General features: G+C 39.1%; 2 protein-coding genes, 1 long non-coding RNA gene and 1 other non-coding gene across 6 annotated transcripts; 2 read left to right on the top strand and 2 right to left on the bottom strand.

The window, feature by feature from the left end:
- Positions 1 to 445: 445 nt before the first annotated feature.
- zfpl1 (zinc finger protein-like 1) lies at positions 446 to 10,257 on the top strand. The gene is made up of 8 exons (XM_027132900.2): positions 446 to 606; positions 871 to 987; positions 2,312 to 2,423; positions 2,906 to 3,099; positions 3,500 to 3,572; positions 3,679 to 3,876; positions 4,312 to 4,435; positions 8,468 to 10,257. The coding sequence occupies exons 2-8, from the start codon at positions 886 to 888 to the stop codon at positions 8,652 to 8,654; spliced, it is 990 nt and encodes a 329-aa protein (XP_026988701.1). The 5' UTR covers positions 446 to 606; positions 871 to 885; the 3' UTR covers positions 8,655 to 10,257.
- A 146-nt stretch (positions 10,258 to 10,403) lies between these two features.
- LOC113634149 lies at positions 10,404 to 11,805 on the bottom strand. Its single transcript, XR_003438454.2, has 3 exons — positions 11,654 to 11,805; positions 10,831 to 10,862; positions 10,404 to 10,602 (listed from the first exon to the last, which is right to left on the bottom strand). It is a non-coding gene; the product is annotated as an uncharacterized LOC113634149 (long non-coding RNA).
- On the bottom strand, positions 11,005 to 11,139 carry LOC113634195. The gene has a single exon (XR_003438462.1). It is a non-coding gene; the product is annotated as a small nucleolar RNA SNORA57 (small nucleolar RNA).
- Positions 11,806 to 11,921: 116 nt separating the features above from the next.
- Positions 11,922 to 25,149, top strand: ganaba (glucosidase II alpha subunit a). 3 transcript variants are annotated; one of them, XM_027132897.2, is made up of 25 exons: positions 11,922 to 12,087; positions 13,419 to 13,517; positions 13,654 to 13,762; positions 14,340 to 14,467; positions 14,606 to 14,785; positions 15,224 to 15,289; positions 15,903 to 15,960; positions 16,328 to 16,406; positions 16,554 to 16,650; positions 16,751 to 16,925; positions 17,035 to 17,188; positions 18,430 to 18,665; positions 18,784 to 18,910; positions 19,010 to 19,089; positions 19,245 to 19,385; positions 20,443 to 20,539; positions 20,628 to 20,729; positions 21,027 to 21,270; positions 21,429 to 21,493; positions 21,583 to 21,659; positions 21,980 to 22,054; positions 22,506 to 22,619; positions 22,759 to 22,871; positions 23,807 to 23,907; positions 24,371 to 25,149. In XM_027132897.2, exons 1-25 carry the CDS (start codon positions 12,068 to 12,070, stop codon positions 24,478 to 24,480), a joined length of 2,847 nt encoding a protein of 948 aa, XP_026988698.1. In that variant the 5' UTR covers positions 11,922 to 12,067; the 3' UTR covers positions 24,481 to 25,149. The 3 variants fall into 3 exon arrangements, with proteins under 3 accessions (XP_026988698.1, XP_026988700.1, XP_026988699.1); XM_027132898.2 differs by lacking the exon at positions 11,922 to 12,087 and adding an exon at positions 12,330 to 12,351; XM_027132899.2 differs by lacking the exon at positions 15,224 to 15,289 and having other exon boundaries at positions 11,923 to 12,087.

Here is a 25,149-nt window from a genome sequence, read left to right as displayed (position 1 = left end):
TACAAACATGTATGTCTTTATTTATTATATATTTAAACTTATATTTTCTTTATCCTTACACAAATCTAAAAAATATTATATAATAATAAAATAAAATAAATTTTAATTGCTTTTTGTAAAACGTAGGACGTCAAAGCAATGCACAAGGTCCCATTTAAAAAAACCAAAAAAAAAAACCCATAACATTCTACCTTAAATGTAAACATGTACATGTATTTATATGCAATGTAGCTTTAATTTATTACACAATTACCAGTTATTAAATATTAATAACATATAACCATCTACATATATTTATATTTTTTTTAAATGTCTATTTAACTTAAAATGTTGCAGAAGTATCCGTAAGATATGTCATAATTCCACAACACAATACCAAAAATACAAACGCACTGAATACTAACATTTATTTCACAGTTTTCCAGGTTTGACTGGACGCTGTCAATATGTGACGTCATTACTGTGCGACTGTAGCGGAAGAGACGTGGCAAAAAAATTCTGACCGGAAGAAAATGTTACTCAAATATGAAGCTCAGTAACTAAGCTTGCACATAGTGAATAGTAGAGAGACGATTAATTTGTGGTGATTCGATCCCTTAAATCCATGTAAGTCTGTTTAATGTTTACAACCATGTGAAGTTTAAACAGAGCTAATAGTTAAAACTAACAGGGCTAATAGCTAACAGAGCTAACTAACAGAGCTAATAGCTAACAGAGCTAATAACTAGCTTGTTTGTAAGTTTCAGTATTTAACAGTGTTGTCGTTTAGGATGAATAGAGATTTTCTAGCAATCTGTCTGTTCTGAAGTCGTCTTTAATCACTGAATGTTTAGTTGTTTTCGGTGACAACGTGGATGTGTTTGTGCGCAGTTTGACAGCCAGACTATGGGTCTGTGTAAGTGTCCGAAGAGGAAGGTGACAAACCTGTTCTGCTTCGAGCATCGTGTCAATGTGTGTGAACACTGCCTGGTGTCCAATCACGGCAAGGTCGGTCATGTCATTATAAATAAATGTGTACAGCATTTCAACTTTGGTCATGTATGAACTGTGCTGTTTTTGTTTATTGTCTTTTGTGTGATGTCTTGTATTTTCTGTTTGCACTGTCTTTTGTCCTGCCCTGTCGTCTTGACTTTTTGTTCTGCCCTGTCGTCTTGACTTTTTGTTCTGCCCTGTCGTCTTGACTTTTTGTTCTGCCCTGTCGTCTTGACTTTTTGTTCTGCCCTGTCGTCTTGACTTTTTGTTCTGCCCTGTCGTCTTGACTTTTTGTTCTGCCCTGTCGTCTTGACTTTTTGTTCTGCCCTGTCGTCTTGACCTTTTGTTCTGCCCTGTCGTCTTGACCTTTTGTTCTGCCCTGTCGTCTTGACTTTTTGTTCTGCCCTGTCGTCTTGACTTTTTGTTCTGCCCTGTCGTCTTGACTTTTTGTTCTGCCCTGTCGTCTTGACTTTTTGTTCTGCCCTGTCGTCTTGACTTTTTGTTCTGCCCTGTCGTCTTGACTTTTTGTTCTGCCCTGTCGTCTTGACTTTTTGTTCTGCCCTGTCGTCTTGACTTTTTGTTCTGCCCTGTCGTCTTGACCTTTTGTTCTGCCCTGTCGTCTTGACCTTTTGTTCTGCCCTGTCGTCTTGACTTTTTGTTCTGCCCTGTCGTCTTGACTTTTTGTTCTGCCCTGTCGTCTTGACTTTTTGTTCTGCCCTGTCGTCTTGACTTTTTGTCCTGCCCTGTCGTCTTGACTTTTTGTCCTGCCCTGTCGTCTTGACTTTTTGTCCTGCCCTGTCGTCTTGACTTTTTGTCCTGCCCTGTCGTCTTGACTTTTTGTCCTGCCCTGTCGTCTTGACTTTTTGTCCTGCCCTGTCGTCTTGACTTTTTGTCCTGCCCTGTCGTCTTGACTTTTTGTTCTGCACTGTCGTCTTGACTTTTTGTTCTGCACTGTCGTCTTGTTTTTTCTCCTGCGCTGTCTTCTTGTCCTACACTGTCTTTTGTCCTGTGCTGTCGTCTTGTCCTGTCTTGTTTTTTGTCCTGTGCTGTCTTCTTGTCTTTTGTCCTGTACTGTCTTGTTTGTCATGTCCTGCACTGTTTACACCAGGTCAAACAGATGCACTTTATGTATCTAGGGCTACTTACTAAGTCCTTATAGCTCTATAGTCTGTGTGTTATGTAGCACCGTGATCCTGGAGAAACTTTCTCATTTCACTGTGTACTGCAACTGCTATACAGTATATGTTTGAAATGACAATAAAAGCTTCTTAACCTTGAACTTGAACTACAGATCAGCTCCTTTGAATTGAATGTCGCTGTTTGCTTCTTTCTTGTACAGTGTATTGTACAATCCTACCTGCAGTGGCTACAGGACAGTGATTACAATCCTAACTGCAGTCTGTGTAATCAGCCTTTAAATTCCCAGGACACTGTGAGATTAGTGTGCTATGGTGAGTCCCTTTAGGAATAGCAATTTCTATATAAATGTAAAACTTTTGATTTAGATTTTTGATTTGTTTAGATTTCACCCCATTGGCTCAAACCATCTGTTCTGCTTTGACCGTATTATAAATGTAGAATTCGTTTACATTGATCTATTTTGTTTTATCCCTTTTATACATTATATCTGCAATACAAACAGTATTGTTGAAAATGTGGCTTAATTTTACATTTTTGGGGATCGTGTTTGCTGTCCTCTTTTGTTTCTTGTACATTTTTATATTATATATTTTATATTATATATTATATTTATATTATATATTTTTGTTAGTAGTTGTTTAATATTTGGTCTTTGAATATTGCTCTGATTTTAGTACAACTTAAAAATGAGTCAGAAAAAAACTCAAGGCAATTTCTGATATTCTGTTAGTTACCAGGCTGTGAAACAAGATCACACTGTGTCAGATGGCTGATCTTTTTCTTTTCATGTCAGATCTGTTCCACTGGTCCTGCCTGAATGAACTGGCATCACGCCTGCCACTGTACACGGCACCAGCGGGTTACCAGTGTCCAACATGCCAGGGACCTGTTTTTCCTCCCTCTAACCTTGCCAGCCCTGTGGCTGACATGCTGAGAACGCAACTGTCCTCAGTGAACTGGGCACGAGCAGGACTGGGCCTTCCACTGGTGAGTAGCAGGGTGAGAAATGGGGCAGATTTATAGTGAATTTAAAGTGTATGCAAACATAGACCGGGTTTTAATGATATTGAATAGAATTGAATCCTTTATTTTGTCACATATACATTAAAGCACAGTGAGATTCTTTCTTCACTTATCTCGACTTTGGAGGTCGGGGTCGGAGCACATGGTCAGCCATGTGTGAGGGATAAGGGCCTTGCTCAACAGTGGCAGCTTGGCTCTTGAATCCTGATCCTCTATTCAACAACCAGAGCCTTAACCGCTTCAGCCACCACTGCCATATTGTTTAATAAAGACTAAATTCTGGTCAAGACACAATGAGTAAAATTTAAATATTGTAAGAAAATGATCATTAACGCAAGACGTTTCTGCTGCTCCCTTTGTTCAGGTGGAGGACCAGTCTGTGGTGGAAGAAAGCACAGCACAAGACGTGACTGATTATACAGACTGGACTTTTGACGGTGAGTCCAGCCTACTTTTCAATTTAAATCAGTTTACTAAAGGTTCAACTCTCTTCACACTCTTTGTCGGTGCTGGATATTAACGTCTTGCTCCTCTGATCCCCAGCGCCATCGGCCGAATCTTCCATTTCTGCCCCGTCACACTTTTATCCCTCAGAACCCACAATCGCTCCAGCCTGTTCTCATCAGGACTCGGGGCATGGCCACAGCCACAGCCACAATAATGGAGGATTGGGGGTACAGGAGCCCTCCGTTATCGACATGATCACAGCCACCGCACCGGACACTATCGTCATCAACAAAGGTACAGAATGAACCGTATTTGATGTTAATCACAGTAAGACGGGCAACTCGACTCCAAACAGCCTGAGATCTGTTTTTCTTTTTGTTTATTTATAAAGACCTACAAAACAGGTGTCTTTGTTATATTATATAGTATAGATTTGTGTGGGCATAATAAATGATTAATAAAAAAAAATTTCAGTATCATTATTAATGCCTGAAAAATTCTGTTTAAAAAAAAAAAATAAATCTTTTTGTATCGCAGGAATAAAAAATATATATTTAAAAAAAAAACCACATATATATATATATATATATATGTTTTTTAATGATTTTTTTTACTACTATTACTGATATTAATAGTAATAATCAAAGAGTGCTTTGTGCATGTGTGTGTAAACTTTATCACTGAACCCATGTGCTACAAGTGTGCAATTTTTTTTCTCCCCCCTCTCAGCTTCTTCACCTAGAAAGGTGTACGACACACGAGAATCAGGCCACACGTCCGTCACTCATATCGACTTCGATGACGATAAGTACCGGCGGAGACCAGCGCTCAGCTGGTTCGCACAAATCCTAAAGTGAGACTTTAATTTTAATCTGTTGTTGTTTTTTTAAACAGTGTGTGTGCCGTATGTTCGTACGTACTATACTTTGTACATTGTGGTGGAAATTTGTGAGTAATGTCTTAGACACCTAATAGTCACGAATAAGGATAAAGAGATAAAAGTTTACAGCATGCGGTAAATTTCAGTGCATCCCAAATCAGTGAGTCACACACATTATTATGTAGAAAATGTGTCTGTCAGTGTGCGTGTGTCTGTCAGTGTGTCTGTCAGTGTGTCTGTCAGTGTGTCTGTCAGTGTGTCTGTCAGTGTGTCTGTCAGTGTGTGTGTGTGTGTCTGTCTGTCTGTGCGTGTGTCTGTCTGTGTGCGTGTCAGTGTGTGTGTGTCTGTCTGTCTGTCTGTGTGCGTGTGTCTGTATGTGTGCGTGTGTGTGTCTGTCAGTGTGTGTCTGTCTGTCAGTGTGTGTCTGTCTGTCAGTGTGTGTCTGTCTGTCAGTGTGTGTCTGTCTGTCAGTGTGTGTGTCTGTCTGTCAGTGTGTGTCTGTCTGTCTGTGTGTCTGTCTGTCTGTGTGTGTGTCTGTCTGTGTGTGTGTCTGTCTGTGTGTGTGTCTGTCAGTGTGTGTGTCTGTCAGTGTGTGTGTCTGTCAGTGTGTGTGTCTGTCAGTGTGTGTGTCTGTCAGTGTGTGTGTCTGTCTGTGTCTGTCAGTGTGTGTGTCTGTCTGTGTCTGTCAGTGTGTGTGTGTGTCTGTCAGTGTGTCTGTCAGTGTGCGTGTGTCTGTCTGTGTCTGTCAGTGTGTGTGTGTCTGTCTGTGTCTGTCAGTGTGTGTGTCTGTCTGTGTGCGTGTGTGTGTCTGTCAGTGTGTGTGTCTGTCAGTGTGTGTGTCTGTCAGTGTGTGTGTCTGTCTGTGTCTGTCTGTGTCTGTCAGTGTGTGTGTCTGTCTGTGTCTGTCAGTGTGTGTCTGTCTGTGTCTGTCAGTGTGTGTGTCTGTCTGTGTCTGTCAGTGTGTGTGTCTGTCTGTGTCTGTCAGTGTGTGTGTCTGTCTGTCTGTGTCTGTCAGTGTGTGTGTCTGTCAGTGTGTGTGTCTGTCAGTGTGTGTGTCTGTCAGTGTGTGTCTGTCTGTCAGTGTGTGTCTGTCTGTCAGTGTGTGTCTGTCTGTCAGTGTGTGTGTCTGTCTGTCAGTGTGTGTCTGTCTGTCAGTGTGTGTGTCTGTCTGTCAGTGTGTGTGTCTGTCTGTCAGTGTGTGTGTCTGTCTGTCAGTGTGTGTGTCTGTCTGTCAGTGTGTGTGTCTGTCTGTGTCTGTCAGTGTGTGTGTCTGTCAGTGTGTGTGTCTGTCAGTGTGTGTGTCTGTCAGTGTGTGTGTCTGTCAGTGTGTGTGTCTGTCAGTGTGTGTGTCTGTCTGTGTGTGTGTCTGTCTGTCTGTGTGTGTGTCTGTCTGTCTGTGTGTGTGTCTGTCTGTCTGTGTGTGTGTCTGTCTGTCTGTGTGTGTGTCTGTCTGTCTGTGTGTGTGTCTGTCTGTCTGTGTGTGTGTCTGTCTGTGTGTGTGTCTGTCTGTCAGTGTGTGTGTCTGTCTGTCAGTGTGTGTGTCTGTCTGTGTCTGTCAGTGTCTGTGTCTGTCAGTGTGTGTGTCTGTCTGTGTCTGTCAGTGTGTGTGTCTGTCAGTGTGTGTGTCTGTCAGTGTGTGTGTCTGTCTGTGTGTGTGTGTGTCTGTCTGTGTGTGTGTCTGTCTGTCTGTGTGTGTGTCTGTCTGTCTGTGTGTGTGTCTGTCTGTCTGTGTGTGTGTCTGTCTGTCTGTGTGTGTGTCTGTCTGTCTGTCTGTGTGTGTGTGTGTCTGTCTGTGTGTGTGTCTGTCTGTCTGTGTGTGTGTCTGTCTGTCTGTGTGTGTGTCTGTCTGTCAGTGTGTGTGTCTGTCTGTCAGTGTGTGTCTGTCTGTCAGTGTGTGTGTCTGTCTGTCAGTGTGTGTGTCTGTCTGTCAGTGTGTGTGTCTGTCTGTCAGTGTGTGTGTCTGTCTGTCAGTGTGTGTGTCTGTCTGTCAGTGTGTGTGTCTGTCTGTCAGTGTGTGTGTCTGTGTCTGTGTGCGTGTGTGTCTGTGTGCGTGTGTGTGTGTCTGTCAGTGTGTGTGTCTGTCAGTGTGTGTGTCTGTCAGTGTGTGTGTCTGTCTGTGTCTGTCAGTGTGTGTGTCTGTCAGTGTCTGTCAGTGTGTGTCTGTCTGTGTCTGTCAGTGTGTGTGTCTGTCTGTGTCTGTCAGTGTGTGTGTCTGTCTGTGTCTGTCAGTGTGTGTGTCTGTCTGTGTCTGTCAGTGTGTGTGTCTGTCTGTCTGTGTCTGTCAGTGTGTGTGTCTGTCTGTCTGTGTCTGTCAGTGTGTGTGTCTGTCAGTGTGTGTGTCTGTCAGTGTGTGTGTCTGTCAGTGTGTGTGTCTGTCAGTGTGTGTCTGTCTGTCAGTGTGTGTGTCTGTCTGTCAGTGTGTGTGTCTGTCTGTCAGTGTGTGTGTCTGTCTGTCAGTGTGTGTGTCTGTCTGTCAGTGTGTGTGTCTGTCTGTCAGTGTGTGTGTCTGTCTGTCAGTGTGTGTGTCTGTCTGTGTCTGTCAGTGTGTGTGTCTGTCTGTGTCTGTCAGTGTGTGTGTCTGTCAGTGTGTGTGTCTGTCAGTGTGTGTGTCTGTCTGTGTGTGTGTGTGTCTGTCTGTGTGTGTGTGTGTCTGTCTGTGTGTGTGTGTGTCTGTCTGTGTGTGTGTGTGTCTGTCTGTGTGTGTGTCTGTCTGTCTGTGTGTGTGTGTGTCTGTCTGTGTGTGTGTCTGTCTGTCTGTGTGTGTGTCTGTCTGTCTGTGTGTGTGTCTGTCTGTCTGTCAGTGTGTGTCTGTCTGTCAGTGTGTGTGTCTGTCTGTCAGTGTGTGTGTCTGTCTGTCAGTGTGTGTGTCTGTCTGTCAGTGTGTGTGTCTGTCTGTCAGTGTGTGTGTGTCTGTGTGCGTGTGTGTCTGTGTGCGTGTGTGTCTGTCAGTGTGTGTGTCTGTCTGTGTCTGTCAGTGTGTGTGTGTGTGTCTGTCTGTGTCTGTCAGTGTGTCTGTCTGTGTGCGTGTGTCTGTCTGTGTGCGTGTGTCTGTCTGTGTGCGTGTGTCTGTCTGTGTCTGTCTGTGTGCGTGTGTCTGTCTGTGTCTGTCAGTGTGTGTGTGTCTGTCTGTGTGCGTGTGTCTGTCTGTGTCTGTCAGTGTGTGTGTGTCTGTCTGTGTCTGTCTGTGTGCGTGTGTCTGTCTGTGTCTGTCTGTGTACGTGTGTCTGTCTGTGTCTGTCAGTGTGTGTGTGTCTGTCTGTGTCTGTCTGTGTGCGTGTGTCTGTCTGTGTCTGTCTGTGTGCGTGTGTCTGTCTGTGTCTGTCTGTGTGCGTGTGTCTGTCTGTGTCTGTCAGTGTGCGTGTGTCTGTCTGTGTGTGTCAGTGTGTGTGTGTCTGTCTGTGTCTGTCAGTGTGTGTCTGTCTGTGTGCGTGTCTCTGTCTGTGTCTGTCAGTGTGTGTGTGTCTGTCTGTGTCTGTCAGTGTGTGTGTCTGTCAGTGTGTGTGTCTGTCAGTGTGTGTGTCTGTCAGTGTGTGTGTCTGTCTGTGTGTGTGTCTGTCTGTGTGTGTGTGTGTCTGTGTGTGTGTGTGTGTCTGTCTGTGTGTGTGTGTGTCTGTCTGTGTGTGTGTGTGTCTGTCTGTGTGTGTGTGTCTGTCTGTGTGTGTGTGTCTGTCTGTGTGCGTGTGTATGTGTGTGTGCGTGTGTATGTGTGTGTGTGTGTGTATGTGAGTAGACGTACAGGTTTTTATTGTAGTTATTTAGTGTAATTGCGTTCTGCAGAATATTTACCCTGACACAGTTGCAGTCCTTTAAAACGTACTTCCCCATCAGGATGCGTCTTCACACGCCGGTTATCCCGGTCTGCAAAATGTGAAGGCTCGTTCTACGGACATCCGGGGAAGAATTTTTACCTCAGTATCAAATATTCGACACATTTTGGCTTGTCTGTTTAAACCTCATCTGTTTTTGTGTCTTATCTGTAGTTTTTGTCGTTCTTCTTCTTACCAGAAATCGCTTGGGCCCTAAGAGAAGGACGTTTACACTAAAGCAGAGGATCTTTATGCTCCTTATCCTGGGAGTGATCGGCTTCTTCACCCTCATCATCATCATGGCCAAGCTGGGCCGGGCTTCAGCTGACGAAGACCCAAACCTAAACCCCTTGTTCAACCCTAACATCAGAGTGGGAAACATGTGAACTGAGTGCAGCTCCTGTAGTAGAAAACCAGCAGGAAAGCACAGTGTGACTGTCCTGAGGGCTGGGACCAGTGTGTAAAATGCTTGCTCGGGTTGTGGGAATAATGATGATGATGATGATCCAGTTACTTTCCTTCCTGTTAAAAAGTCTCCTGCTTAATAAGACCTGTCGTGAAATTAACATAGGAAAGGCTCTCTGGATATTTAGAGCGTATTTAACACTTTGCAGGGGGTTCATGTCTATGTGAACACTGTAGTTGGATGTGTGTTTTTATTGCGAGGGAGAAAGAATTCTGAGAGAAAGCGATGAGAAATTTACATACTAAAACAAAATAGCAGAATTTCAATGTTATGTTTGCAGTTAAAATTCTATGATATCAGATACCAAAGCTGTTCTTTACAGCCCCCAATAGAAACGAATGAGACACTTCAGTGAGATATAGGAGGGTGTGTGTGAGTATGCAATCATTAATATGGTTTATGCCATATTTTTGAGTGAAGTCTAGATTAAAAAAAATGGCACAGACCCATTTCCGGACTAAATAACCTGGTTAAATGGCGTCCATTCTGAACCACGGTTTAATCTGTATATTCCAAAATATGTTAATTCTGTAAATTATTTTCAGATGCCAGTTTGAATCTGAATTCAGTCCACATGGCTGGTCTTTGGTCTTTAAACTGAAGATGTTTTTTGTTTGTACAGCTGATCACACTTTAAATTAAGGTTCTCTTAACTGACACTATTTGACGCATTATTTAACACCAAGAAAACATGACTCTTATACAGTATTTGTTTCTTTCGTTTCAAACAAACCGAAATATATTAAATAACGGTTGCGTTAAGCAACGTAAATATCAATGAGTAAAAGTAAAGAATATAATAAACAAGAACCAGTAACAAATTTTTGCAGTTATTCATTGAAAAACTTTAAGTTACTTAGAAAGATGATTTTATTTTTGGTCACGGATTGAACAAGTCAATGCAGTTGTATCCCGGTTTAACCAACTGATTTATTTTATACCACAGATGAACTACACTTTAATCTTTCAGCTGGTTTAATTTTGTGAAACAGCAAGAAATTCTTCCCATCACTTAAATTCAAGCTGTTCCATCACCAAATACTTTTCCTCTGCCTTAAAGACAAAAATTGCAGCTTGTTATGAAGAAACCAAAAAAGCCTGAAGACATCCTGACGTTTACTAAATACTGATACTGGAGACTCCTTCCATAAATGTTATACCAGCATCACCTTACATCAATGATTTGTTAAAATACACAAGCACAAAAATGTGTCTTAAGATTTAACAGGTTTATACAAGTAAACACTTCTGACCAATCAGATTTGAGGATGTGGGAGCATTTTAACTAATGCAGTAAATATTGTTGGCTAAAAGAACCTGAATGTAAAGCATTACTGTACATCCAAGTGAAAACTGTTCAGTCAGGTTTCTGTGTTCCTGGCTCTTTTGCTTTTAAGAGAATAGTCATGTTTGACAGTATGATTTGAAATGAGACATTTATATAAAGTATTCATCTCTGATAAGTGATTCTGACCTTACAAGATTTTTTGTTCACATCAATCTTTATTAAATTATGAACTTGATCATATATCCTGCTTACTTTGTCCATCATCCAGGTCATACACCGAGTGGGTTGATGAAGTTTTTCTACATGTCCATTTCATGACATGTAAGGTTAATTAACAATTCTGTTTTATAGGTTAAAAAAAAAAAAAGTCAAGATAAAGAGTACTGCAAAATGAAGTCTTTATTGAACAATGAGAATTGTATATACACACGGTCTTAGGATTTAAGGGGTTTGTTCAAGGAGCAAACTTGTACATCATACCAGGCTCAAATGTAAACCAAGCTGTAGTGTAAAAACCACATCTCTATGAAAACAAATACCAACTCTTAATCTACAGGAACATGAAGAGCTCCACGTTCACCTGAAAGCAAAAAAAAAAAAAAATTCTGCATTAGATAAAGCTCAACTGTAGTTTAAATACACACTGAAACTGTCTCAATCTGAAAGCAGGCACAAGAGACTACAACCCCTGATGCCAGCTATAATATGACAGGATAATGTTCCTCCTTAGATTACACACACAGGCACGGAAGACACTGTGTGTGCCAATACGAGGAGGATGAATATAAAGATAAAGTTTAGTACTTACAGATTTATTCTCCCAGGATGCAATTTGACCACCTAAAGAATATAAAGTAAAAGTTAGGAAACAAAGCAAGAACTTGAAATGCTATAAAACATGGCTTATTTTCTTTTAATATATTGGTATACAAGCTAAAATATAATTTAGAGCATGAAGACCCATCTGCAGTGGTCACGTGTAAGATGTACCAGTGATTGAGGATAGGACCAGCTGATGGGAACATGCTGGTACCGAAGACATAGCACTGGGAATCATATTCCTCCATACATACACACACGAGTACTGAGCAAACTACGTGCATGCCAAGAAAGGAGGGTTACATTTATTTGTTTTATTTTTTTTAACTGACTAGCCAAAACAAAATGGCGTCCATGAGAATCAGATCATATTTATAAACACAGGCATCATATCTTATGACGCATTACAAACTGCTTCTTTAAGGGTTCTCATTTCTTGTAACGAACAAAATTAGTTAAAAATTATGATATAAAAATAAAGAATAAGATGAGTGACACAGATGGAGCTGGTGGATCATAATATAATTAGAAATATAAAATACTGACTAGCCCAAACAGCTAGCTAACAATTAGCCAAAACAAAATGGCGACCACGAGGGTCATCATATATCCAAGATTCAGGCTCTGAAAACACCGCACAGCTTCACATATTCGGCTACACGATGTTATTTTATTTTTTCTATCTAATAATTAAACGGTTACAAAAACGCAATAACTTCATTGACAATTTCTTCAAGTCAGAACGTTCTGCGCATGCGCAACACCACATACCAACAAAACGACATAACTACGAAAATTAATCTTTCGCTTACCGTCCATTTATTACCAGAACGTGCTGAGATTTAACTGAGATAATTAAAGAGAACGGCTGAAGCACAACATGGTAGCTGGTCAGCGTGTACACATAATAAATCAGCCGCCGTCTGTTGTAAAAGACCGAGCTAACGGCCCAGTTGTGGTATTTATGCCTGTGGTGACGTCATCACGCGTCACGAACAACAACCAATCCCCGAGCTCCTGTTAATCGATATATATATATTTGTTTAATTCAGCGTGATACACTCTATATACGTTTTATTTAAAACATATCAAGACTTTAAATGTCTATTAAAAACACAATATAACTAATAACCCACTCCCCAGGCAGGTATATAATCTAATTCTGGTTAGAAAACAAAAATCGCTTGCACGTGACTAATCCGGGGGCAAAGTTCATCGCAGCAAATATGGCGCCTTCCATTGACAGGTACTGTCACTGTCATTGTCAGCGTTTTAATAGGATTATATGTATTTTCTTTCAAAAAGTGTAATCGTTTAACGCGGTTTTATTTCTATCACATGCATTTCCCGTCATGATATAAATCTCTCGTTTCTGGTTTTTGAGTTTAACAACTTCATAATAACACTAGATACTCAAGCGAGCTAATGCTTTGTGTTGTGGTCTGTTTGATATAGACGTCATTTCCTTTGTATTTCTAAAAGGAAGAAAACAAACATGCAAGTAAACTAGGTGATAGAATCGCTTCTTTCGTTACTGGACATATAAACACTTAGCCATGTGATTTATTAATGCAGTTATACCAAGACTAATGATGGTGTTTACAATCTTTTATAGTACCTGTGACAGTTTAGGGTCATTTTCATCATCTTCATCATATACAATTTATATCATAAACACCAGAAAATGTGATTTGGTTTTATATATCAAGACGCTTATCAAATAAGTTACATCTCAGCATATTACATTCATGAAATTTCTTCATGCAGCATAGATAGATAGATAGATAGATAGATAGATAGATAGATAGATAGATAGATAGAGTCATTGCATAGTACAGGTACACAGTGACGAAATGGAGTTTGGCATCTACCAGAAGTGCAAAGAGTAGCACTTGTGCAAATAGACAGATAAATATGTAGTAGAGTACAGTGTGTAATATGTATAGTTATATATGTAAATGTATATAAAATGTAAAAAAAAAAAAGTATATGTAATAAATAAATAAGTCATATATATATATATATATATATATATACTTATGTATAGCATGTAATATATATGTGTGTGTATATACTATATATATATGTATATGTATATGTAAACATATGTACAGTATGTAATATGAGTGTGTGGAATGTACAGCATGTGCAGAATGGACTGTAAGGTGTATAAATAGATATATATATAAATAAAATAGTGCAAATGTATGTAAGGCACAATATGTCTAAAGAATGAGGAGATTAAAAAAATACAATATGTAATATGTACATTGTATGTATAATTGTATAGAATAGAAACTATAAAATCCCTGGGGACAGACGAGCTGTCATAAGACTCCTCAATAAGTACAGGCGTTGATGTGCCTTCCTAACCATAGCTGAATTGTTCAGATACATCATATCTTACTCTTTCTAGTAGATGTAAATCATTAGGGTAGTTTTGTTTTGAATTTACTACAGTAAACAACAGTAACGTCTTTGTTCATTATGCATCAAACAAAAAATACAACAAGATATTCTGATATCTCTGACATTCATGATTGTAATTATTATATCATACATTATTATATCATACAGGATGGGACGAGTGCTAATGGTTCTGCTGGTGCTGTGGTTCAGTGTCGAAGCCGTGGATCGTGGTAACTTCAAAACATGTGAGCAGAGCGCCTTCTGCAAGTGAGTATGAAAAGAAATTTCAGCATGAAAAATAAACCAGGTCAAAAAAACTGACTTTAATCCATTTCATGTTCACACAGTAACTGATTAGTTCTGTATTTGTCCTGTTTATACGTGTGTGTGTGTGTGTGTGTAGGCGTCAGAGGGAGCTGAAGCCAGGTCAGTCTCCATACAGAGCTCTGCTAGATACTTTAGAGCTCAGCGACTCCAGGATTACACTGCAGCTCATTAATGATAACAACAAGGTCAGAACACTACACATGTTCACTCTTACATCTGTTATATACACTCACCTTCACTTTTTTTTGGAAACAAGCAGCCATTTACAAGGTCAAGGTTGTCTGACCTTTTTCCTGTCCAGTTTCGATGAGCCTGTGCCTTCTGTAGCCTTTCCTTTCACTTCCATAGTAAAGAGCGATTATATACATTTTTGTACTCTTGCTGTTTCGTTGTCCCACTCTGGCTATTCTCCTGCGACCTCTATCATCATTTTTTTTCCTGCAAACTTCCAGGATATAAGCTGTTTATGAAATTCTCCAACCTGCCCATATGACACCCACCACCATGTCACAGTAAAAGTCACTGAGAGCACACATTTTGTCAGTCCGATGTTTGATTTTAATATGAACTTAAGCTCTAGATCTAGATGATTGTATGCATTGCCCCATGATTGGACGTTGTTTAGTGATTACAGAGGTTCCTATTAAAGTGGCCAGTTAGTGTATACTATGAGTTATATAAACTGTTATTTTCCTCACCAATTTAAGGCAGAAGATGAACATAAACAGACAAATAATCTGGTGTGTGGTTGTGTGTGTGTAGGTGCGTCTGCTTTTGGAGCTGTACAGGCTGCAGGGCAACATGACACGGGTTAAAATCAACGAACTGAAGCCTCTCCGACCTCGTTATGAGGTCCAGGATGTCCTTGTCACTGATCCTCCTACCAAACCGTGAGTCAAGTGACCTGCGGATGAAGGTTTTAAGTCGCTCGGGTCATATCGATCGATCAAAACAGCATTTTCAAGACTTTTTTCTTTATCTCCTGAATATTTTTGGGGACTTGTGCTTTCTCCTCTGTGTGGTTTTAGCATGATGGTGGTATCTCAGGACAAGAACAGCGTGGTGCTCTCTCTGGGTGCAGACGAACAGCGGCTGATCGTCAGCGCCCAGCCATTCCGCCTCGACATTGTGGACGGCCCTGAGGTGCTGCTGTCCCTCAATTCCCGTGGCCTGCTGGCTTTCGAGCACCTGCGTCTGCGTAAAGACACGTGAGTTACCCTTTAATCTCTCTGAATAATCACAGCTCAATTAATCAAAGCTTCTCCATCAGTCAGTACCTGTCAGTGAACACAGAGTTTAACGCTTCTAAAACAAAGGTCTGGGTCTCGAGCACTATTAACGTTTAAATATTAGAATCTTGTAGTTTTAAGAATGTGTGAATGTCTAAGGTTATTTTTCTTTCGGGTAAAATGTCATCGGTGAATCAAAAAAAAAATTGGTTTCCTACAAAAGCACTCTCTAATACTTCTACAGTATGCTGAAATGTTTACCTTAATATAAAGTCTCATAAAATCTCTCCATTTCTTTTCCTTTATTTTTTCCCCCTGCTTTACTTTACTTCCTTTCCTTTCCTGCTCTCTCTCTCTCTCTCTCTCTCTCTCTCTCTCTCTCTCTCTCTCTCTCTCTCTCTCTCTCTCTCTCTCCAGCATTTCTCATAAAATAACAAGCACATTCGGTAGCATGTGGGACTCGATCAAGAGCGTGTTCTCTAGGTAATGTCTTTCTGCGGTGTTGTGTGATCTCTGCATGTCTGTGTGTCACTTTATTGCAGTTGAATTTGTCAGACGGTGAATTCATACTTTGCATTAACGTGTTGGTCATGAAAAAAAAAAGAGGTTTAGATACATAAATGAGGTATCGAGACAACCAATGGCATGTTAATCCGGAGTGTAAATGTGGTCTGAATATAAAAGGGTGGCGTTTTGTCTTTTCTTTTTCTTTCTTTTTTTTATAATAAAAAATTCAGTTTCTAAGACATCTGTATTTTATATCATTTAAAAATACATCTGTAATGTCGTTTTGGGGTAAATTAGATTTGTTCCTTCATTTCTGATTACAAGTTTTATCCAGAAATTAGCCCCGAGCCTCTGCCAAAAAAAACAGCTGTGTAATTCTGTCACTTTTCTTTGAGACATTGTGCATGTAGCATGAACAGAGGGAGACTTTTGGGTGCAACACAGGCATCACATCTTATGACACATTCCAATAAGTATACTTATATAATACCAATACTTTTTTTTTAAGAATGGAGTATTACGAATAAATATATGGATTGTGATTTGTTTTATTATGTTAATTGACGATGTGTGTGTGTGTGTGTTTCAGTAAACAAGACACAGAGGGAGCTGGTGGATCAGAGAATGCAGAGGATGCAGGTGATAAGGTATGAAACTGGTATGAAGTGGTTCAAGTTTAAGATCTTGGTTCATATTTCCCTCTAAATCTGAAATGCGTTTACTGCATTTCATTTTATGTAGAGTAGCTGCTTGGGTGTCTGTCTCTCTGTCTGTCATTTCTATGTATTTATTTACTGACAAAATATTTATATGGCTGTCTTTCGACCTCTATATCTGCCTATCTGTCCAACAAACTGTCTGTCTGCCTGTGTCTCAATTGCTGTATCTTCCTAACTTTTTAATCATTTGTATGTCTGTCTCTTTGTCTGTCTTCCTGTCTTTTTAAAAACCTGTCTGTCTGCCTGTCTTTCTCTTTGAATATCTGTCTGTTTGCCATCTGTTTATCTATTTCAGGGTGAAAAGATAGAAGAGGAAGAGAAGCCTGGCATGTGGGAAGAGACATTTAAAACCCACAGTGACTCAAAGCCCAATGGTGATCACTATAAACCCTGCATTACTGCATACATGTACTAACTGATTATCTTAAAAAATAGATTTCACACTAACTATTCATCATGTAAGTAAAATACAACCTTCTTATGGTCATTAATCTCTGCCTCTTTATACTCTGCTCATACAGGTCCAACCTCCATTAGCCTAGACTTCTCTTTTCCGGCCGTGGAACATGTTTACGGTATTCCCGAGCACGCGGACACTCTCAAACTGAAAAACACAGAGTAAGTGTTCTGCTTGTGTCTTACTCCTTTCAAGGCAAAGACAAAAAAGAATCCGTGTTCTTGTTGGTTAAATGTGCTCTGGTTCATTGTGTGCATTTAGTGGGAGTGACCCGTATAGGCTTTATAACCTGGATGTGTTCCAGTACGAGCTGCACAACCCCATGGCCCTTTATGGCTCTGTGCCTGTTCTCATATCCCACAATGCTCGGCGCACCATGGGAGTCTTCTGGTTAAATGCAGCCGAGACTTGGGTGGACATCTCCTCTAGCACCGTGGTGAGAGACAAGGGCTTTGTGCTTCTTCACACTTGTGTGAAATTTTATTACGCTGTGAAATGTAATACTGAGTGTTTGTGTGTGTTTGGACGTGTATTTATGGGTGCAGACAGTCTTTGGTGAGAAGCTGGATTTTGTCCAGAGTTCAGGTGAAGTCCCACAGACAGATGTGCGCTGGATCTCGGAGAGTGGCATCATCGATGTTTTCATCATGCTCGGACCAACACCGAGTGACGTTTTCACACAATACGCTTCATTAACAGGTACACACACACGAGCGTGTAACCCAAGTGCATACGCATATACGTATGTCCATGTGTGTATTTATGTATATGGAAATAAAGCCAAATTCAGGAAATATACCCACATCCCCAGTTATAAAGATTTATTTATTTATTTTTGTCTTTTGGATTTTTTTCCCCCACCAAAAATGTATTGTATTTCGCTTGTATGTTGTAATTTCACATTTAGGGTGCAAAACATTATGCCATTTTATAACCATTGGTATGTGGTATATTTAGAAATAGTGTGTACACAGAGAAAACCACTACTAAGACCAGTATAGTACAAAATTTTACACACCCCTAATTAAGATCCAAACTAACAAGCACTAATTTGCATGTACAAGGGGAATGGCACTTTTTGTGGCTGATATTCAAAGAATAATTCTCTGACGTATGCAAAGCCTGAGAGGAAATTGTATGTAAATGAGAAGTTGCGTTCGTTGAGTTAAGAAGATAAATCTGTACATCCAATAGACTCTCAGGAGAGTGTACACCTTAAGTCAAGTAATCTTATCAAGTAATCAACCTTGAATGTGCATCGAAAAACAAATGTAAAACCAACTAAAAAAAAAAGTGTTATTTTGAGAAATCATTCTAATTATTCTACTAAGGCATACTTTAGATTGATTTTCTCAGTATTAATACTTTAATACATATTTGATTTGGTGTTTGCATTTATTTTTTGTCTATTTTTATGTGCAACTTTTAAGTAGGAACCCGTCGAATTGCGTTTTCATTGCAGCAGATAAGCAAATCAGACCACATCTGAAGCTTATGGGACAAACACGTTTATTAGTATGTATATGAAATATGCATTGATGTTGATGCATTTAAAGCATTCCTTCGTTCATCTTTAGTATCTGCCTGGTCAGAGTTTTAATGGATTTACCATAAGTTGTTATGGTTTTATTGGCTTGTAGTTTGTTTCTTTTTTGGGAAATAAATCAGTCAAACAGAACTTTGAGAGAGGGATTAAATTTTTTTGAATTTTTGGAATATTTGAAGCAGTAAACAAGTACAGCTACAGACAGTCATTGCATTACATAACACTACATACTGTAACTAAATAAACATAACACATTCAAATAAATACCCCTAGGGATAAAATACACTTTATCAAGTATGTACACAGCAGGTGTGTATATTCTTGTCTTTGTTTATGCAGCTAATTAGTAGAAACACAGACACAGTAATCTCTCTTTCTTTCACTGCTGTTCTAGGCACTCAGGCCTTCCCTCCTCTATCCACTCTTGGATACCATCAGTGTCGTTGGAACTACAACGATCAGGAAGATGTAAAAGCTGTGGATCAAGGATTTGATGAGCACGACATCCCCCTTGACTTCATCTGGTTGGACATTGAGCACACTGATGGCAAACGGTACTTCACCTGGGACCCTCAAAATTTCCCACAACCGAAAGAAATGCTACAGGGGCTCATGGAAAAGAGGCGCAAGGTGAGATGGCAAGGTGGAATTGTGTAGAAAATTATTCAATGCTTTGTGACCAACCAGATTGAAGAATTCAGAAACAGTGTGGGATGAAATATAATAAGGTATATTAATATTTCTTCAGATGGTCACCATAGTAGACCCTCACATCAAAGTGGACAGTGGCTACAGGATTCACAATGAAATTCGCTCCAAGAACCTTTATGTCAAGAGCAAAGATGGAGCAGACTATGAAGGCTGGTGCTGGCCAGGTTGGTTAGATCACTTTTATATGTACAGTCCTGTTATTATAAATCAATAGCTCTTCACTTAAATAGAGAACCAAATCAAGTTCTGTTCTTCTTTTGAAGGAAATGCTGGATATCCCGACTTCACCAACCCCGAGATGAGAGCCTGGTGGGCCAGCCAGTTTGCCTACGACCAGTACAAGGTAGGAAGCTGTTATTCTATCTCTCCTACAAAGAGTAAAATTCGCTCTTTTTATTCTTTCCTAAAAAAATACTCATTATAATGCATATTATGGGAACACATTGAAATGTAAATATCAGATTAGAACAGCTGTTTGTTCTTTGTTCCTCTGGATAGGGTTCCATGGAGAACCTTTATACGTGGAACGATATGAACGAACCATCTGTGTTTAATGGGCCAGAGGTGACCATGCACAAAGACGCGCTGTTTGGCAGCTGGGAGAACAGAGACTTGCACAACCTCTATGGGTTGTATGTGGTAAGAAGGGCAAACATGTTAACACATCTGGTCATAATCAGTATTCAAATTCAGCGTTTAGGGTGAGTGATCAGGAGGAAGCAGAGAAAACTGAAAATTATAACCAAATGTACAACCATATTATTGGTTTTGTTTAAAATAGCATATTATCTATTGACCTCATATTAAATCTCAACAAAATGTAATAAACTTTAAAATATTTAAATAACTAACAAAACTAATGAACTTTCAAAATTAAAAACCAAAGAAACCAAAAAAAAAACACTGAACACAGAAACTACCAATAAACACCATGATTCTTTATAAGCTACGATATTTTCATTAAAATGTTGCCCATTAACTGAAATAATCACCTCAGCTAATTTACTGACACTGCTAACAAATATTAGCAACCACTAAATAGTTACCTAGCCTGCTGTTTATTAGCTATTGTTGTGACTGGGTTGATTCCTAAGAAATTGGCATTTAATATAAAAATTTTATTCCTCTGAAGTTTTTTTCATTCTTAACCAACTGTGCTAGTTAGCTTGAAACTGAAACTAGCTTTACTGCCCTGTTACTGTATTGACGCTGCAACTCCTGTTCCAAATTTAGATTAAACCTGGTTTTAATTGCTTTAAAACATCTCTCATCCACCTCATGTAAAGGTTTTTTTAATTAAACTTTTAAAAGTGAACACACTCTGGTCAAAATAGCTGTGAAAAAACTCTGTACATGAAGGAAGTGAAGTAGTCTGAGGTAATTCTGAGGTAAATTTTACCAACAGCTGGTCTATACTTGACTGTGCAATCAACTACATAACAATTCTCACATATTTAATACAAGTATGATGAATATTATACATTATGTAGTATGTACTGCTGCAGTTTAGACTACCCAGTATAAAATATGCAATGTGGAACATGACGTGGCCGGCTCTTCATTAGGTGAACATTTGAATTGTAATCATAAATAAATAAACTATATATCAACTATAAGCTAATATAGTTTATGTTAGCTAGGATAAAGGTAGAGTTTCTTTAGCTTTCTGTTTATGGTTTTATTCTTTAACCTTTAGCATATGGCAACCGCTGAAGGCTTGATCCAGCGCTCTGGTGGTACAGAGAGACCATTTGTTCTCTCCAGGGCCTTTTTTGCAGGATCCCAGCGCTATGGTGAGTTTTAGAAAGTGTTTTTCTGTTCTTCTCTGCAAGTTTTCTTTGTACTTATTTGCTTATTCTCTGTCTTTATTACTCTTTGCAGGGGCCATATGGACAGGAGACAATGCAGCTGAATGGGGACATCTGAAGATGTCCATACCCATGTGTTTGAGTCTGGGCCTTGTGGGCATTTCTTTTTGTGGAGGTAAAAACTAGATGGATACGAATATCTGATTAATAATAAAAAATAATTTACAGCCACCATATTTATTAGTGGCACCAAATGTTTCAGTTTTTAGAAATAAGGAGAATGTTCTTCATATTTATAAGAAGATATTAAAACACAACCTCTGTTTAGCATGATGCATATTTTACTAATAATAATTACCGTATTACACAGTATTACATTTCTCTGTATGGTTTTATAAGTGTCTGGTCTATATATGTTATGATTTCTACATAATATGTAAATAAAATAACCGACTCTCATTGCTCTCTTTAGCTGATGTCGGCGGTTTCTTTAAGCATCCGAGCACTGAGTTGTTGGTGCGTTGGTACCAGGCCGGTGCATACCAGCCATTTTTTCGTAGTCATGCCCACTTGGACACCCCACGGCGTGAGCCCTGGCTTTTTGGGCCAGAAAACACTGCCCTGATCAGAGAAGTGATACAACAGAGATATAGATTACTGCCGTACTGGTACCAGCTCTTCTATAATGCATATCGCACTGGACAGCCGGTTATGAGGTGGGTCACTCTATGTGACATATAGATTTATTTCAGTTTAGGAAAAGAGTGTTTCCAACCAGATGTTTTAAAATAGATCATACCAGCATGGGCTACATCTAAAATTGCATCTCTCTCTCTATCCCCATCTTTGTCTGCATTCTTTTGTTCAAACCCAGGGCTCTGTGGGTTGAGTATCCTGAAGATCCAGCCACATTTGCCATCGAGAATGAGTATTTAATTGGTGAGTAATAACAAACTGGACCAGGTTGCCACTAAGGAAAAATAATTTCTGTCATTTCTAATAAAGATTTCACTTGTCATCTTTAACAGGTAAAGACCTGCTTGTCCACCCTGTTACTGACGAGGGCGCAAAGAGCATCACAGCCTACTTGCCTGGGAAAGGAGAGGTGCAGTCTAGCTTCATATTAATATTAACTTTTTTTTTTCATCGTCTCACCCTTGCTTCAGTTGATAATCTCAGGATGGTGTAGATCTGTACATAAGAACTGCTGATGTAATCACAAAGATTGTCTTATTCACAATATAAGCATGCGTTCAACACATTTGTTTGAAGGTACTCTTCTACACCCAGAAGCAGGTATAATTTAGGTATAATCTCTCTCTAGAGAATTGTGTGGAAAGATTAAACTAATTCAATTTTATTTAATTATTCAAATAAATGTAATTATTTTGTTTTTTTTAATAGTATTCCTTTATTATTTCACAGGTTTGGTACGATGTTCACACATTACAAAAACACGAAGGGGCTCAGAGTCTCCACATTCCGGTCACCATGAGCTCAGTAAGTAAATAGTAGTAAATAGTGAATAACTGGATATTTAAATACTACAGTATTTTTTTTTTGTTGTTGTTTTTTTTGCCAGAACATAATACACAGCTACACCTCATTACTGCATAAGTCAACAAACCGACAGTTTTTCCATCTTTTCCGTCAACCAATCAACTTTCTTTTGCTGGATCAACACTAAAGTGGAAGAAAATTATTAGATTAGTTACAATCCTGTTTATAAAGCAAATGCTAGGATTAAATAGGACTAAATTAACAGCTGACATAAAACAAAATGTCAGTTTACATAGCATTTTATATTTTCTGGATTTATTTACCATCTTTATTTTATTATTGCACAGTTTAAACCCATAGTATTGCCTTTGGGCTTAGACACCTCTACAGTGCCAATTGTGTGTATTGTGTAAACTTGGCCTCTTTCAAAAATGTCGTCATTTCTTTGTAGATCCCAGTGTTCCAACGTGGTGGATCCATCATCAGCAGGAAGGACCGCATCAGAAGATCCTCCTCCTGCATGGACAATGACCCTTACACCCTTTACGTAGCATTGAGTGCTCAGGTACTGTATACTCGCTAAAACGGGATGCTCTAGTTTTGTTTCAGATGTTTTGTGCTACATCATAAAAGATTAATGACGTAAACTGTACCAGCAACAGAACAAAAAAAAGTCTTTCAAAATCCCCTGTCCTTTTTTCTAGGCCACAGCTGAAGGAGAGCTCTACATTGATGATTTCCATACCTTCAACTTTGAAAAAGAAAAGCAGTTTATCCACAGGCAACTTCTCTTCTCTGATAACGTACTTAGCTCCAGGTGTGCATTTCATTCCTTTGTCAGCACACTAATATATTGTTCTCTCTGAAAACATAACATATATAACACGGATCCTGAATTATTTGGCTCCAGCCTATGAGACTACAAAGAAACTGCACGTTTTCTTTACGTACATATTTCGGAGGAAAGCGCTCAGATCCTCGTAGTCTTATAGGATTCAGTCACTTATTTATCAGATGTCAGATTACATCTTGTCGCTTATGGGCTGTTGGTTTGATGTGGTTTTAACTATTATGGACGAGTCCTCCTGGGTTTTTTTTTCACATTGTACTTTTACCATGTCTTCAGGGGCTTTTCAGTCCCTCATGTGTTGTTCATGTTGTAGTTTGAAATCTGTAATTAATAATCTGTCATTTTGGGCTGCTCAGAGTGTTTCATTATGAGTTATTCTTGGTCTCCTTGCTCACTTATTGGCTGTTCTTTCTTGTTGTTTGAACTGTTCTGTCTCATATAGGCTGTTCACATTGTTGTAGTTTGACATGTTTTATCATTTTTGGGCTACTCACAATGTACCTTATTTTTGTACCTTATGAGTTATTCTTTTCCTCCTCCTGTTTTGTGTTTTGATTTGAGCTTTTCTCATTCTTCATTGGTATTTCATGTTTTTGTAAATTGAGCTGTTCTTTTCCTTATAGGCTGTTCATGTTGTTGTAGTTTAAACCATTCTTTCCCTCATCGACTGCTCATGTTGTTGCATTTTAAACCATTTTGTCCCTTATGAGCTGAGCTCTTCATGTTGTTGTAGTTTGAACTGTTCCATCCCGTTTGAACCGGTTCTGTTCCTTATGTGCTGTTTATTTTGTTGTAGTGTGAACAGTCCCACAAAATTCCACAATTTTCATATTGTTCTAATTGGTGTAGTTTTTGTTTATTTGTTTTATCCATGAGTTATGAGTTATTCTTTTGCTCCTCAGTAATCTGGCTCCAGACTCCAAGTTCACCACAGCAGCATGGATAGAGAAGGTGATTATAATTGGAGCCACTCATACGTCTTCTGTTTCACTGAAGACTGCAGGTCAGTGTGTTTTCGTGTTCTGGTTGAATCCTTATTGCTTTTTTACGTTGTATTACGATCCTGACAACAAGAGCTCTGTCAAAAATGTGCTTTAGGGAATGTGGTCACATATTTTCCACTGTTCAGAGTCTGGTGCATTTAGCAGAAGACTATTTAGATTTATATGTGACATTCAAGGATAACTAAAATACCATTTTGTGTAATGCCAATTTATGGTGAATATTTTATAGCTATGTTTGTGGTTTAAAGATAATAATCTAATAATAATATGATGGGCTTCCAAGTACCACAGCTGTTTAAAATTTTGCTATGTTGGCAGGAGGCGAGGCTGAGATTCAGCTCCTTTAATACTGTGATAGGATTCCATTAGACAAAGTGACTAAATGACATGTAATTGCAAAAAAGTCAATCAGCTTTTTAAAATCATTAATATTATGTATAATATTATCCATGATTTCCCTAGATGGTGCAGAGTCTGCTGTGGAGTTTGATTTTGATTCGAAAGCATCAGTGTTAACATTGCACAAACCTGGCATCAATGCAGGGGCCGATTGGACTGTGACGTTGCAGTAAAACACAGACACACACACACACACACATACACACACACACACATACACACAGTGGTTTCTAGGACATAAGCAAATTTATGTACACACAACCACACCAATGGGAGCAACACTTTTTTTTGTTGTTGTTGTTGCCAGATTTGATTATTCCATACACACTCGCTGACCATGGGTGTGTGTAAAGTATTTGAGCTTGGGACAGGATGAAAATGTAAATAAAGAAAGATAATAGAAATAGGGCATCAGAGAATATGGAAAAAAAAATCCTTTTAATTCTCTTAATAATGTTCCCTTTATAGACCACTACAGCTTGTTCAATTTTAAAAACCTTTGCATCAAGTTTGAATTAAAGAGACCCAGATGTGTCTATAATAGTGATATTAATAGTGAAAGCATAATTGTTCCATTTCATTTTTTTCCCCCTCAGTGGAATATGATTAATTCAGAAATGTGGAATCGTTTGCACTGACATTCAATATTCCAGTTTTCCAAATGAGTAGTAAGAAAGATTTTCCAAAAAATCGTTGCTAGAGTTGCTAAAACCATGTTGGTTTGGAAAGGTCCTAAATAGTAGGTTTAAACCGAGTCATATAAAATTTCACCATATTTACTACCTGATCTAGTATAGTTTTGGGAATGCCATCTTTCTTAGCCAACCTCCACAGTAACTTGG

The sequence above is a fragment of the Tachysurus fulvidraco genome, chromosome 26 (assembly GCF_022655615.1).
Source record: "Tachysurus fulvidraco isolate hzauxx_2018 chromosome 26, HZAU_PFXX_2.0, whole genome shotgun sequence".
In the NCBI taxonomy this organism is placed as follows: Eukaryota; Metazoa; Chordata; class Actinopteri; order Siluriformes; family Bagridae; genus Tachysurus; species Tachysurus fulvidraco.
Note: the sequence above shows the minus strand (reverse complement) of the source record. Positions and strands in the feature narration are given on the sequence as shown.

What these genes read in the sequence shown, in the direction of transcription:
- ganaba (XM_027132897.2), top strand. Translation starts at nt 12,068, where the DNA reads ATGGCGCCTTCCATTGACAG. An exon ending in ACTTGCCTGGGAAAGGAGAG is followed by an intron (nt 21,660 to 21,979) that starts GTGCAGTCTAGC and finishes ATTATTTCACAG; the next exon opens with GTTTGGTACGATGTTCACAC. An exon ending in GATAACGTACTTAGCTCCAG is followed by an intron (nt 22,872 to 23,806) that starts GTGTGCATTTCA and finishes TTTGCTCCTCAG; the next exon opens with TAATCTGGCTCCAGACTCCA.
- zfpl1 (XM_027132900.2), top strand. Translation starts at nt 886, where the DNA reads ATGGGTCTGTGTAAGTGTCCGAAGAGGAAGGTGACAAACCTGTTCTGC. An exon ending in TGGTGTCCAATCACGGCAAG is followed by an intron (nt 988 to 2,311) that starts GTCGGTCATGTC and finishes TTTCTTGTACAG; the next exon opens with TGTATTGTACAATCCTACCT. An exon ending in TGGTTCGCACAAATCCTAAA is followed by an intron (nt 4,436 to 8,467) that starts GTGAGACTTTAA and finishes TCTTCTTACCAG; the next exon opens with AAATCGCTTGGGCCCTAAGA.